At 41.5% G+C, this 14811-nt stretch overlaps 1 protein-coding gene and 2 non-coding genes across 3 annotated transcripts; all 3 read left to right on the top strand.

Moving 5' to 3' along the window:
* Positions 1 to 6061: 6061 nt before the first annotated feature.
* rps4x (ribosomal protein S4 X-linked) lies at positions 6062 to 13798 on the top strand (the record flags this gene model as incomplete). The annotated part of the gene is made up of 7 exons (XM_085154144.1): positions 6062 to 6130; positions 6999 to 7076; positions 8598 to 8778; positions 10864 to 10961; positions 11653 to 11824; positions 11911 to 12068; positions 13640 to 13798. Coding segments are annotated over 7 exons (858 nt in total), but the record flags the coding sequence as incomplete, so codon positions are not given.
* LOC146522530 (small nucleolar RNA SNORD61) lies at positions 9684 to 9759 on the top strand. The gene has a single exon (XR_014873508.1). It is a non-coding gene; the product is annotated as a small nucleolar RNA SNORD61 (small nucleolar RNA).
* On the top strand, positions 12642 to 12714 carry LOC146522529 (small nucleolar RNA SNORD61). Its single transcript, XR_014873509.1, has one exon. It is a non-coding gene; the product is annotated as a small nucleolar RNA SNORD61 (small nucleolar RNA).
* Positions 13799 to 14811: the final 1013 nt, after the last annotated feature.

Raw genomic sequence — 14811 nt, 5'->3', positions numbered from 1 at the left:
GATTGATTCAGATGTCAATATTATATGGTACTGGTATCGGATAGGTACTAGCTACTTTATTTTTATCCAAGTTCAGTATGTAGACCAATGAATGCTTTAAATTATTTTTTTCTGGAAATGGAAAAATATACTCAAATGCACTCTTTGAAGCATGTCTGAACCCTTTTGCATTAATTCATGCCTATTTTATTTATAGTTGGCACAAAGTGCTTCAGAGACGGGCACATTTACATTCTAGGTTTTCAAAACAAACAAAAAACCCAGTTTCAAAATGCATAAAAAGCCGAAAGGTTTGTTTTTGTAAAAAAAAAAAAAAAAAAAAAAAAAATCGCAGTGGTTCAAATGATGAGAATTTAAAAATGTAGGTTTCATCTCATAAATCATGACACATTGCTGCACGTAAACTGGGTTTATAGGTTAATGCTATCAGCAATACTGGCCCTGTATTTACTTGGTCTCGTATCGATACCAAAAGTTGCGCTGTGGCAAGTAGTGCAAAAAAAAAAGCACTACTTGCTCTTCAGAGAATATTAAAGTGCAGATTTCTCAAGATTTGAACACTGGGCACGATACAACCACTGGTTTGTAGAGGAACTATGTTCCCCAACTGGTTGGTAGTTGTTCCTGGATGCCGCTGGATAAAATCAGTTGCACAGAAGGTGGTTGACCAAAAACTTCCTAGTTGTTGCTTTGGTTGCTAGCACGTTGCTAAGGTTTCCTGTTCCATGTTTGTCTGCAAATGCACACAAACTAACAGGGGCAGTACAAATTGTAAACATTTAATTCAAACCAGGAATGGAGAGGCTTTGCCTCCAAAGTAAAAGTTGTACTCGGAGTTGTAGCCAGCAAATTACAAAAGACACAAGTTTTACTTTGAAGGCAAACAGTCTCCATCTCCAGTTCATGTCACAGTATTTCCAGTTTAACTACAGTAGACAAATGTATTGCCATTCAAACTTTGGACACCTGCAGTAATATGCTAGCGGCCAACCAGTTGGGGAATATACAGCAACACGTGGGTCACTAGGGAAAATTGGTGGTCACTGGCCAGTCTGTGGGCCTGTGTCTGGGACTTCAGCAGTCTTTTCCTGAACAATTGGTTGTTGCCAGATGGTCATGGACCGGTGTCCAGGGCACTATGACTGGGGCCTTATTCTCTTGATCCTACATGATCATCATGACTGTCACACAACCAAAATGGAAGTTAATGTCACATGGTTAGCAGTCACATTTCTGTAAAACCAAAGTGTCTTTAACTCTGTGAGGTCTAACTAATCCTTGGCAGATGATGCTAACCCCACAATATGGGCCAAAATACCAGGCCACCTACATTTAACACCTACAGGAGCAGCTTAGCCATGGAAACTCCAGCCCTGGAGCTCTGCAGTCACTGAGAACAGAGCATTGGTGACATTTACACAATCCTGGTCTGCCACGTCGTGGCTGAGTTGCTGTGGTTCTGAAATGCTTCCACTTTGATCCCACCACAGATGATGGTGGAATATCTGGGAAGGAGGAAATTTCACAAACAGTCTTGTTGCAGCGGTGGCATCCAATTACAGTATCCCACTCAAATTCTGTGAGTTCATAGGAAAGCTCGGTGCCTGATTTCCTGCATCTGTGCCAATGGGACTAAAAATACCTAAATTTCTTCCATGTACTGTATATATAATTTTTGTTCTTTTTAAAAGTTGTTGATTAAAACTTCAAACTGTTTTCCTTTTTTTTCCAGAAAAAGTTATTTTTTAGGATTGGTGTTCAGAGCTAGGGCAGAGGGTGTTAGTGGTCTTACGGCCCTGATGTGCATCACAGGTGATTCATTCACACGGACATGTTTGTGCAAATGCAAAGAGAATATCGATATGCTGTACATACATCACTAAACTATAGGACCTTTGTGATCCTGACAGATGTGGTTCCTGGGTTAGTTCACAAATGGTCACATGCTTTTGACTCAAAGGGCTTCAAGCTGACACCTGACCCTCCTCACCCATCCCTCACCCACCTATAGGGGCTTTGCTGTGTTGTGTCAGGATGGAGGCTCTGACCTACAGTATATCTTTTGTGGTAAGTTGAGAAGGGAGGAACAAAGGCCTTTCACCCTCGACCCAGTGTGTCTGTCATCTGAGCATTGTGGGTTTCATCCTGGACCACACAAAACAACACACCTGCCTGCCTGTGTTTGCATCCTTGCAGGCATAGAAAAGCTTGGAAATAAAGCCATCACGCACACAGAAGTGCAGGGATGGCATTACAACAAAGGTAAGGCGAGTAGCAGGCATGAAGCAGGTGCTTGTTCAGTTATACAGGCCGCACAGGGTTTTAGAGTTCAAAAACAACCTGCAAGTTTGGAAATCTGCCCACATGAAAGCTGCTGCTGGAGGAAAAAGAAACATGCAGATCCTTGTTGATTTATTTAGTTATCAGCAGCTGAGCCTTCACACACACGCACACACTTATCCAGTCCTTTCGCCCTTTCCCGCACAAGCACGCTGCACATTGCCACTTTTCGATGTGAATAAGGCTCTCGGTTTCAGTCAATGAGCCCAGACTTTCTTTAATGAAACACGAGCGCCAGCCATTAATGAGAACCTGTTGAAGGACTAATTTGACAGAGGCCTTATTCGCTCTTCAAAATGGGATTTTCTGGGTATTTCCTTCTTAACAATCACTTCACTGACGCAGCGAAAGAAATAAAGATGCTACTCATCGCCTCCAAATCCAGCAGACAGACGCACTGATTCTCCTCTTCCTCTGTCTCTTCGTCTAAGTGGGTCAGAATAACATTCTTTAGATCAAAGACAGTCCAGGGTTTGTTCCATCTGCCTCACACTGTCCCTGTGTGTGTGTCTGTGTGTATCTGTGTGTGTCTGTGTATGTATGTTGTTTTGCAGTCCAGTTTAATCCCAGCTGAGAGGATGTTTTTTTTTTGTTTCTTTTTTTTTTTTGCTCTGCTCTGTGAACACAGCCTTGAAAAAGTTCATGATTGAGATGATTTGTACAGAGCCTTTCATTTCCTCTTTTTCTTGATCCCCAATTACTGCAAATTAACCTTTTGAACTAAACTATTCTTCACAAAACTCACAAAACAACCTGAAATTCTCTCTAAAGTGGAATATGAGTTCAGATGAGTGCTCAGTCAGCCACCTTGTGGCTTTTAGGCGATTAAGAGCTTGTTTCCATCAGAGTTTTTCAAACTGTCGGGAGTAGAGCCGCTGCAGGAGAAACGTGGAGTTTTGGGAGAAAAACATGAAGTGAAGCTGTGTTTCACTAATAAGATTTTGTGGGTAAGATTAATAAGTTTGCTGATGCTATCACTCTGCCCTTTACTTCATTAAAATTCATTTTGTGATAAAGGGCTGATAGAAAATTACAGGGCTGTCCTGGAAAAGTTTAAGAAAAGTCGTGGTTGTGGTGACTTTTTGTGTCTAACGTAGTTTTACAGTATTAGAGAAGTGGACTGCTGTCAAACTTTGCATATGCTGATCTTAGCATATTTAATTCTCTTCTATTGTTCCAACAGAAAGATATCACTGTTGGCTGCCAGACTGACATGTACATCAGCCCAGGCTACATTTGAAGGTTTTGAATCTTAGTCTACTGGTTGGGTATGATTAGTTTGTTTTGAATGAAAACTACATGAGCATCATTATTTAGAAATCTGGATCCATGATCAAATCTTCAAAAAATTTGCATACGCTGTACATGCCAGCCTCACATGCTCCTATCACCCATCTTGATCCCAGTTCTGGTTCTTCTGGGTCTGCAGCCATTGTTGGAGCTCCTCAGTTGGAGCTCCTCAATAGGGTCATATTATTCAGGGGTGGGCAGTAAATGTTCCTAAGGGACCACATTAGAAACCGGGACTGTTGTGAAGGGCCCATCAATAAGCTGAATTTGGTTCTGCTATTACATGTATATACGTTTATACAAACTTATTGTTAAGATCCTCCACATTGGTCCCGGCTTCCCATGTATCTCAAATTGTGGGACAACGTGGGTAAATTAATTGTCCACCCCTCCCAAAAATTTGTTTGCTTGTTTGTTTGTTCTTTAGGGCTAGCTTTACCATATTTGTATGAGACAGTCGAGTAGTAGCTAAACCTAGCAAGTGGAAGATCCCTGGTTCAAGTCTGGAAATCCCTGGGAAATTCCTGGGAGAGTTGCGTCTGAATTCATCTGTCGAGGCTTAGGTAAAAATAAGACCGGCAGAGAGAAATTAGTTATCAGGTAATGGTAGCAAGCTTGGTTATGAAGGGCATTCATAAACTTTACAGGTGTAACACACATATCTGCTAATTACTGATAACTAATTGACCTGTTAAAATCTGTTACTGTCATTCACAAAAACTGAAGCACAAAGTTCTTGGATAGTGTGTAGCAGTATAGCAGGTTATTCCATTAAAAATGCTCTGAAATGCACCAATAACACAAGCTCAACAAAGAGGTCCAGTTCAGAATTAGTGCAGGTGAAGTAGGTACCAAACCCTCCAGCTGTGTAGGTCTGGACAGCAGTCAATCAAAGTGGTGACCCAAAGATCACCCCTCTACAGCTGTTATAAAGAGGAAAAACTATCCAAAAAAGCTTTTAAATGCTGTAAAGTTTGGGATTTTAAAATGGGAATCTATGACTGACTCATGCTCCAGTAAAGGAAGTGCAGTTTGTTACACTTCTGTTGATTGATGGAAGACTTAACTGATGATGTCAGAGGTCTCCCCCAAATCATTAAAACAACTAAAAACATTTTAAAGCGACAAAATAAAGGACAAAACCTGGCAACCCCTTGTTAAAACTAGCATTAATAGAATAACAAATAACATCATTACAGCTTAGAAACCCTCTATAAAAGGCATCTTATTAAAGCACCACTGATATTTGAAAACGCCCTACAACTAATCAAGCAGCTTCATAATTTTCATGTGACAGGAAGGATCTGTAACACGCTTGACTGCTGCCTCTGGGCTCCAGGGTCATGAAAAAATGTCCCAGCACATCAAGGACTGCAAAAATCATTGACACGATAGAGATAAGGAATAACTCTGTTTAAAGGACACTTTTTAGGAGGTTCACTGCTCTCCTGCCAGGTCTGCACTGGTTTAACTCCTTCCTGCTCATCCCTACCTCCTAATGATAAAACCAGATATATGTTGACTGATTGCTGTACAAAGTTGATTTTATATCAAGGAGGTTATGCAAACAATTTTAAATTATTTCAATTTTTGGGACAGTTCTGAAGTTTGAGGGAGGGAAATAAAGACATCTGCAAACACTTTTGATCTGATGTATATAGAACAACACACCTGCTAATAAAGGTCCAGCATCTACAACAATAATGGTGCGTATGTTTAAGCAAATAAATTAATCTGAAGGTCATTTATAAACAGTTAATTTATGTATGATTACTGGGACATAAAGTGAGGCTCCCTCCCTGACTGTAACGTGGCAGTCCAGTGCTTCCACCTGCTGGTCTGTGATGGTAAGTGCATACACTGGCATTTTAAATCAAAAAGGAAATAATACTAAACCTGTCTAAGACTTTTTCATTTCCATTTGCTGCAGACTAAAATTCAAACTACCTGATTTTTCGTCATTTTTCAACTACTTAAAAGAAACTTTAAATTTAAAAGAAAAAAATGAAGGCCTTTATTAGACTCTCCATCTGCGTTAAGCAGTACTGTATCCTTTACTGTATCCTTTACTAATCCTTTAGAGATTTCATCCAAACACACATGTCCTTACTTTATACCTTCAGTGTGTTTAATCTTACAGAAATTGATACCACTCTTTAAAAAAGTGCTTCTACTACTTCCCCAGACGTCTGCTATACCGTGTAAAATCTGGCTCATGCGGAGCACAGACCACTGGCTGGGGTTGGAGCAGGAACAGACAGCTGTACGAAGACAGCTGTACGCAGGCAACCTCTGGTGGAGACAGAACAGGACCAGACAGTGGACGACCCCTAGTAGAAAAAGACCAGACTGCACGGTGGACTCTGGTGGAGATGCCTCTAACTGTGGGTGTGTAGGGCACACAGCAGGCTCTGGTGACTGTGGCTGATATTTAAGCCTGGCCAGTGTACTCCTGAGAGCAGGTGTAGGCGCAGGGACTGGCAGGACACCCAAGGAACTGGTAGGTTTGCAGGAGCCCAAAACAAAAACTGGCATGACATTATGTCCTGGTGATCAGTTAAATGTAATTTTAAAATGGCTGCTCAAATAAGCGTTTAAAGATGGCTGTGGTGTAGTAGCCACTAGTACTACTATTAGGATATTAAAACAGTTTACAACACAAGCAATAAAAGCCAAGAAAGAACGTTAGCAGCCTGTTCTAATTACCCCAGCGCCTTTCAGTAAGTGTGTCCCTCGCACTGTGCCGTAGCAGGGCTTAACACGCATTACCGGAAGCTTGGAGGTCCTTTCCCCCGCAGACTCCAACATGGTGAGCAGTTTCCCCTCAGTGTTCCTCTCTGAAATAATCCCTAAACATCACTTTTATGTTTTATACTACGAAACTTTTATGTGTCCTACTTTAATTTCTAGCGTCTTATTAAACGGAGGAAGTTTAAATTGTAGCTGAAAGCGTTGATTCTTGCTCTTAATTGATATTTTCAGACGACCTGATCCTTCTGTGCGGGTTTGTCAGCCGCGGCTTGCTAGCTCGGCAGCGGCTATCGCTGTTAGCTCGCTTAAAAAGGAAACAAAAGAGTATTACTGCCAGGAAGCAGAGCTGTGCAGTATTTTTATGCATTTATTTTAAATCTAGATACAATTTAAATCCTAAAATATGCCACAAATGTTTCCGGTGTGTGTCCCGGCTGGGCCGAAGTCTGTGCTAGTATGGGTTCAGTTAGCGCCGCATGCTAACATGGCCCACACTCGCCGGCCTTCCCAACGTGGTTTGGGTTCTGCTATAAACTCGCTGTATTTGTTCGTGCCTCAGGAGAATCAAGGCCGGTTGTATTTCATTTTGCTAACCGGCTTTGTCGCCTATTCCGCAGGCCAGAGGACCGAAGAAGCACCTGAAGCGCGTTGCAGCGCCGAAACACTGGATGCTGGACAAGCTCACCGGAGTGTTTGTAAGTAATGTTTCCACGTACATACTGAAGACCCGTGGATGTTCACTTCTGTATCTCAGTGTGAAACCGTGGATTTTGTTTATTAATGCAGTGGTTAACACTGTCGGATGAAAGCTAGTCTAACATCATAGGCAGTTTGATTGGAGCAGGGTGAATATCCCTGTTTAAAAAACATTGAAGTGTACGTCTTTAATCCTGCATGTGTTTTAGTCCGTTATTATTTGAGGTGGCTACACATCACAGCAACACTTAAAAGATAGGATATACATATTTACTTAATAAGATGTTAATTATTGTGGAACAGACTAATGCTAACATGCTCCATTTAGGGTTAGCCACAGCAAGTCACCTGCCTCCATCTCGCCCTATCCCTAGCGTCCTTTTCTGTCACATCAGCCGTCTTCTTGCTTTTCTTTCACTCTTGCAGCACACTGAATACCGTAGCTTGAAATTATTTAAATCGTGGCAGTTTCTTGTCTGGTAGAAAAGAACAAATAGACTGTGGTGCCATGTAGCTCAAGAGCTACATGTACCTCAAGTAATGGTGAGTTAGTTTGAGATTGACAAACTAGGGATAATTTTGCATTATAACACACAGATTATACTTGTTTATGTGACGCCCTGAAGGATGGAGAAAGTGTAGCACTTGCTTAAAGTGGAAATGTGGGTCTGTGACTGCAGTAAAAACTGTATCACACTTGAACTGATGCTTAATTTCATCTGCTGGTACTGGGTGAGAAATGATGGCGGCATAGAGACTGTATCGTTTTTGTCATTTTAAATCTGTTTTTGTAGACGATAATGTTTATTCTGCTGGAATTGGTGTTTACATATTTTGAATCATGTAAAATGGTCTGTTAACATTGTCAGGTTACCCAGTGTCTTTGTGATTGACATGTGTGTATTTATGTGAGAGTGCTGTGAATGATCAAATAATAGTAATTGGATATGCCCTCTACACAGGTGTTATGTGCTTGGGTGACAAAAGTCCACAGAACTATCATGTTTTTACTTTATTATACCAAAAATGTTTTTTGGTCATATTGCGTTTTACTGAGCTGAAACAACAAAGGAATTTCCTAGCTGCTTAAAAGCTGAGCTGTCTTCAGTGAGTCTTTCATGCTGGGCTTGACCTCTTGCTCCACGATGTTGGACTGTAGCTGGTACTCCTGCTTGTGCACTGCAGCCTGTGGCATGCTTGGCGTAGTGGCACAAGAACCAATGCTGTGACCTGGTGACCTTCAGCTCGTACTGGAGCTCCTGTGCAGATCGAGGAGCAGTATTGCGGTCCAAGACTGTGGAGTCCTAGAAGGAAGGAGAGTGAACTGGGCAGCCAGGGTCAAAAACACGAGTGCATGAACTTTGAATACAAGTGCATAAAGCGGACATGTGAATCTGCTACAAAGTTGACTGTATTTGTGGGGAATACTTGACTAATGATCATGAAGTGGAGCATGCACAGAAATCATGAAAAAGCTTCTTGTTTATACACCATTATGCCTGCTTCCTTCTCCTCCTCAGGCTCCTCGTCCTTCCACCGGTCCCCACAAGCTGAGGGAGTGCCTGCCCCTCATCATCTTCCTGAGGAACCGCCTCAAGTACGCCCTGACTGGGGACGAGGTGAAGAAGATCTGCATGCAGAGGTTCATCAAGATCGACGGCAAGGTCCGCACTGATGTCACCTACCCTGCTGGATTCATGGGTGAGTTTTAAAGACTTCTCCACAGTTCAGATCAGCTGAAGGGTTCAAAATGTTCCAACTTCATTAAATTATGAAAAATTAGCTCCATCATCAATCATCTCATTTTTGTGGTAAATTAGCTTAAGTGTGTGTGTGAGAGAGAGAGAGAGAAGCCAGAAAAAAAATGTTAATGTAGTTGCTGTTTTAATGCACCACTTATTAAATATAAAATGACAACCAAATATTCGGCTCCAGAAATTAAATTAGGTCCTGGAGGAAATTAAAAGCAGCAGCTTTGTAATTCTACTGGCTGAGTTAAGACTGTGTATTTGTATGGAGAGAAAAAATTATAGAACTAAAAATTCTCCAAAGCAGAGGGTAGTTTTAGACCAAACACACTCCTGAGTGTGTGCTACACAGGTGGGAATACCACAAATCAAAGTAATGACGTCAAATTTGTCTGCCAATAAACCATCAAATGCTGCCTGTAGTGAGATGACTACCTGTTCAAGAGCTGAAATCTCCAGTTACACTTACTGCTCGTTCAGAAAAGCCTGAATATAAAAAAATGCGTTTAAAGTTCCCCACTTTGAATTTATTCTTAAATCACGTGAGATCCCAGTTTGTAAACTGTGTGTGATGTAACATTGGCCCTCCTGCTGACCAGGGTTGTTGAGTGTTTTGTAATTGGTTTAGTTTTAGATTAGCTTCAGTGTTAGCTTCCCCTATAGTTTTTTTTTTTTTTTTTTTTTTTTTTTTTTTTTTTTTTTTTTTTTTAGGATTCAAAGTTTCAGTCTTAAAGTTTAAGTAGTTCTTTTTTTAGTTTTTTCACATCTAGTTTTAGTTGACTGTGATAACTTTGCTGCTGACACATTCTCAGAATGAGTGGCTCTGTAAATAGTCTTTGGATGTTTAGCGCAGAAGGAGCAGTGATGAATTTGTTGGTTTGATCAGCAATGAGCTGAAATTACACAACCAATTCCTCTAAGAAGTTCTGAGCTCCAAGAAGACTTGTAATGTTAAGTGTGTGCCTGAGCCTCCAGTGTAAATACTTACAGGACTGTGTTGATATCAGAATCCGTGGGAACAACGAGCAGCATGTACTCACAGCTGTAGCTTTATCAGAGATGTGGAGAGACTGGGAAAAGCGAGTTTCCAAAATAACCTGAGTTGATGCTTCAGTAACTATTCCAGGGAAGTAAATCTCCGAACGCCGGCTTTGTCTCTTTGCTTGTCAGTGACGGCAGCCAAGCCAGTAATTGAGAGCAGGCGTTTGGACAGCGGTGACAGTCGCGCCGCCATCAGTTCTCTCTCCACCTCAACACCAGCCAACAGCCTCACGTGGAGGTGTGGCTTTTTAATATCCAAATCCAAGGGAAGCCTCCGCTGCAGGATGTTCGTGGCCTATTTATATACTGTACGTGCACGCTAAACACTCGGTCACTGTAGCTGTAATATTGATGACTCTGGTGTTTTGTGTCATTGGATATGTACTCGGTACCTTAAAGGTCAGTTTGAATGAGCTTGTTTTTGTCTCTGTCAGTGCGCCCCAGGGTGGCTGTGGCTACAATGTAGCTTGCCATCACCAGTGTGCAAATGGGTGTGTGACTGGATGTGTAAAGCGCTTTGGGGTCCTTAGGGACTAGTAAAGTGCTATACAAATACAGGCCATTTCCACACTGAGCAGTCATTACCTTTGCCTTTTCACATCTTACTCTCACAGCATTTCTTTATTGGCGCTCTCTGCTCTGGGCTTGTTTTTGGCTGGCAAACGCTTTGTGTACATTACTGCCCCCTTCTGGTAGTGGAAGTCCATTACAGGGGCCAGATTTATAAAGAAAATTTAAAAAAGTTAAGTGTGCCCTAAAATAGATGCCAGATTTTAAATACCTGAAGAAGTTGATCCTGGCATTCATTCTGTGTTTAATTGCCAACTTCAGCATCAAAGGCCTTAATTTGGTGCTAAATACCATCCAAACATCAGCTCTTAAATGTTTGATGGTAGAGTCTAAGTTTTCTGCTTTTTAACAAAGTTTGATGATGACCTGTTGGTTGGAAACACCACAGGATTCATTTAACTGACACCTGCTCTGTTTGTGTACTCAGATGTGATCAGCATCGAGAAGACCGGCGAGCACTTCCGTCTGATCTACGACGTGAAGGGACGCTTCACCGTCCACCGCATCACCGCCGAGGAGGCCAAGGTAAGAGCTTTAATTCAGCGGGAGTCGTTTGGTGCCGGGCCGCAAGAGTTGAGGCTCAGGTGTGAAATGTATAGTTTTCAGGGGTTTTATCGGTTTTCAGCGTTATTTTGTTATCGTTTTTATCGTTTACTCTGTTTTCCTGGGTCTTTTCACGTGTGTTATGAATAAATCTTCTTTTTTTCGGTACTGGTACTAGTTTTATTTTGTTGTACTTATCCGCGACACCTTAAAGGCTGGTCCGTGAAAATATTGTCGGTATAAACCGGTCCGTGGCGCAAAAAAGGTTGGGGACTGCTGCTTTAATTCATCCTCAACCCTCAAAGTACAAGCAGGTCATTTGTTACTATAGTGCTCTTTTTATCTGCACTTTTGTGTTTGTCATACCCACACTGTTTAATTTTTGAGTTTCTATTGTCAGTTATGTTTTTTTCTCTCTTTTTTTTATACCAACAAATCAAACGCATAGTTACCTCACTCAGTTACTGTAAGGTTAAAAAAAATCACAATCACAAGTCTGTTTATGCCAGAGTTGGTGTTCATGAGCTGGATTCAAACCGGTGTCGGTATCACCAAATTCTCAGTGTTTCAGTCAGTCGTGCTGGTCGCATGATGAGGTTTGGGGATTTAGTTTTTACCAGAAATGTCACATGTTTGTCCGCATTTCCTAAAACACCTCCTCTTCCTCTTACAGTACAAGCTGTGCAAGGTGAAGAAGATCCTCATTGGCACCAAGGGTATCCCTCACCTGGTGACCCACGACGCCCGCACCATCCGTTACCCCGACCCACTCATCAAGGTCAACGACACAGTCCGCATCGACCTGGAGAGCAGCAAGATCACAGACTTCATCAAGTTTGATACTGGTGCGTTCAGCTCTCTGCACAACATGCAGGCTTGTTTTCCTGTTAATGAAGAACATCTCTGACTGCTGATCTTCACCCTCTTCCAGGTAACCTGTGCATGGTGACCGGTGGTGCTAACTTGGGGCGTATCGGTGTGATCACCAACAGGGAGCGTCACCCTGGCTCCTTCGACGTGGTGCACGTCAAGGACAGCACAGGCAACAGCTTTGCTACCAGGCTCTCCAACATCTTTGTCATTGGCAAGGTGAGAAATACGCCACCGCTGTCTGCAGCACACAGCATCCAGACCAGGGGGATGTAAAATTTTAGGTCCAGTGAGAAGAAATTTCCTCAAAGTTGTGCTACTATTATGCATAGTATTTTGAAGTATCCTAACGGTGTATCAGTGTCTGCGTATAGTCAACAGCTGACTGTCAAGTAAAAGCACAGCTGTGTTTAATTTTACAATAACCAGGAGGGTTCTCTAATAATTAAATCTTTTCCCCTTTCAAGTAAAACAAGGTTTTCATTCATAGATTTAAAAGTAGAGCTTTTAAAAAGGTGTAGTTTGAGTTTTTTTTACTAACTACATGTAAACAAACTGACTTTAACCCTCTTTTCTGTTTCCCTAACTTGCTACTTCTGATTCTCACCTTCTTGCTGAGTCGATTAACTCGTAAAGACATTTGTGCAGATTAAAATAGAAGCAGTCCATCAGAATCTATTAATAAGTCTTTAAAGACGGTCTTCTGGGTGACCGTTGATGTTTTCTATCATGTGTTACTCTGGACAGGAGAATTAAAGCTGAGTTTATATCATGAGTCGGGTGATTTTTGGAGCAATGATGACAATTTGTGGTTTTGATTAGTGATGAAAATAAACTACCAATTCCTCTAAGAAGTTCTGAGCTCCATCACCAAACACTGGAAACTTCAGCTTAAGTGAACTGAGCGTGGGAACATGACTGTGGCTCTGTTCAGCAACAAACAGCAGTGATGGTTTAATATTGGACTCATTAACGCCGAGCACTGTGCGCTGCGTTTGATTACGTCCTCCGGGAGGAAACAAAATGCAGACAGGGTGCATAACTCGGGTTCCTGCATGTCGTTAAAAAGTCTTGTCTGAAATCAAAATCAAGGAGAGTAAAATGTTGGAAAAGTCATAAATTTGCGTGCTTTATACCAGGAAACACTACTGAAAGCCATCATGTTTAATAGCTGGGCCATTGAAGCAAACTGGATCTGGCAGCAACCAGAGTCCACAAGAGGGAGTGAAGTGCCACGAAGCAAACACACACACTGCGTTTGTTTTCCTGCTGATTTTGGCTCACAGCGAGGAGCCGAGAGGTGTGAAAAGCTTTATGAACTCCTCTCTGTCCCACTGAATCGCACATTAATGATTACGAGGACCTGGCCCTGCGGTGGGAGCGTGGTTAATAAAACGCTTCTCTGCTGCCTGACATTTATTTGGCGGCCGGTGTGATCGGATCTGTCGCCAGCACGGTCGTCTCTTTGCTGCGTGACATTTATGTGGCGGCCTCGGAGCTGCTCTTTTCTTCACCTCAGTGACAGCTCCTTGTAGAAGTGTTGGCGTGCAGATAAATGTTAACACAATTGAGGATCTTTGTTTACTGTTACAGACTGAGGCGTTTTTCTCACACTGAGCACTTAAAGAGACGTTTGTTCTAAATAAATCTGTGGAACTGTGGCCATCTTGAATATGTCTGTATTCACTTTTTGAGTTGAAATTTATTTGTCCGGCTTTATATTTACCCTGTTCAGATGTATTTTATCTTCTGACCTGCACTAACTGCTCTGATCTCCTGTCTGATCGCAGGGCAACAAGCCGTGGGTGTCCCTGCCCAGAGGAAAGGGAATCCGTCTGACCATCGCCGAGGAGAGAGACAAGAGGCTGGCCGCCAAACAGAGCAGCAGCTAAACTGGCCCAAAAGCAGCCTGATCCCTGGTTTTCAAATAAACTGTTATTTACAAAACACTCAGATTGGTCTTGTGTTTTATTACACTGGAAATGTGCTGTTTCATGCTTTATGTCCTAAAAGTACCTCAAAAATGACTCCTTAAATGGTGCTTTTGAGTGAAAATGGTCAAACCAGAAAAAGTCAACAGTTAGATTCAAGTCAATTTATATGGCACATTTTGAAGAACCTCCAAAGTGCAAGTTGTGCAAAAACAACAGTATATACAACAGTCACTAAAATCACCAATAAATATGCACTGAAAACAATCAGATAAGTAAATAAGGCTATGACAGCATAATAAAAACCAGGGTGTTTTAAATTTTACTTGAAAAATTGAATACTGTGACATTTTGTTTGTTAAACCTGCAGGATCCTGAAGAAGGAAGCAGGTTTATTATGAGTTTAATCCTAAATTTGTGGGTTTTCTGGCCACAGTGTGTAAATCTACTGGGTAGTTTACAGTTTTTTACAGACGCTAGGACACATTTCTCAATACTTGGGTCACTTTTGCAAAACTCCTCACACAGTGAGCACAACAGAAGTCTATGTGGGCTAAACTGAGGATCAGTTATCACTGTTTTGGCACAAAATGCATTCAATGACTACATCTCTCAAATTTCATGAATTATTTTCTCACTCAGACACAACAACTGCCAAAAATCTTTGTACGTACAGGACATTTTGCATGTACTTACATACTGTTTTCAAAACTGTTAAACTTATGGTCAAAACAATAACAATGCAAAACTGAATAAGACAGCAAAATTCAACAGCAATATTTTATTGAAATATATTTTAAATCTAAAAATGCAGTTTAACCAGCCACAGTTGATTCTCATTTTAGATGAACATCTACACAGGTGTTACTCTATTCTTTCCTAGGTGTATTGCCCTAGATGACATAAGATGTGATGTGGATGAGAACCTGTGGCCAAATGGAGAAGACCGAGTAGATTAGCATTACTATTGTATGTGTATCAGTGGATGGTGTGTATACAAATTCTTGTATTTTGGGATTACTTAGTGCAAA

This window comes from Neolamprologus multifasciatus, chromosome 3 (genome assembly GCF_963576455.1).
Source record: "Neolamprologus multifasciatus chromosome 3, fNeoMul1.2, whole genome shotgun sequence".
NCBI classification, from domain to species: domain Eukaryota; kingdom Metazoa; phylum Chordata; class Actinopteri; order Cichliformes; family Cichlidae; genus Neolamprologus; species Neolamprologus multifasciatus.
Note: the sequence above shows the minus strand (reverse complement) of the source record. Positions and strands in the feature narration are given on the sequence as shown.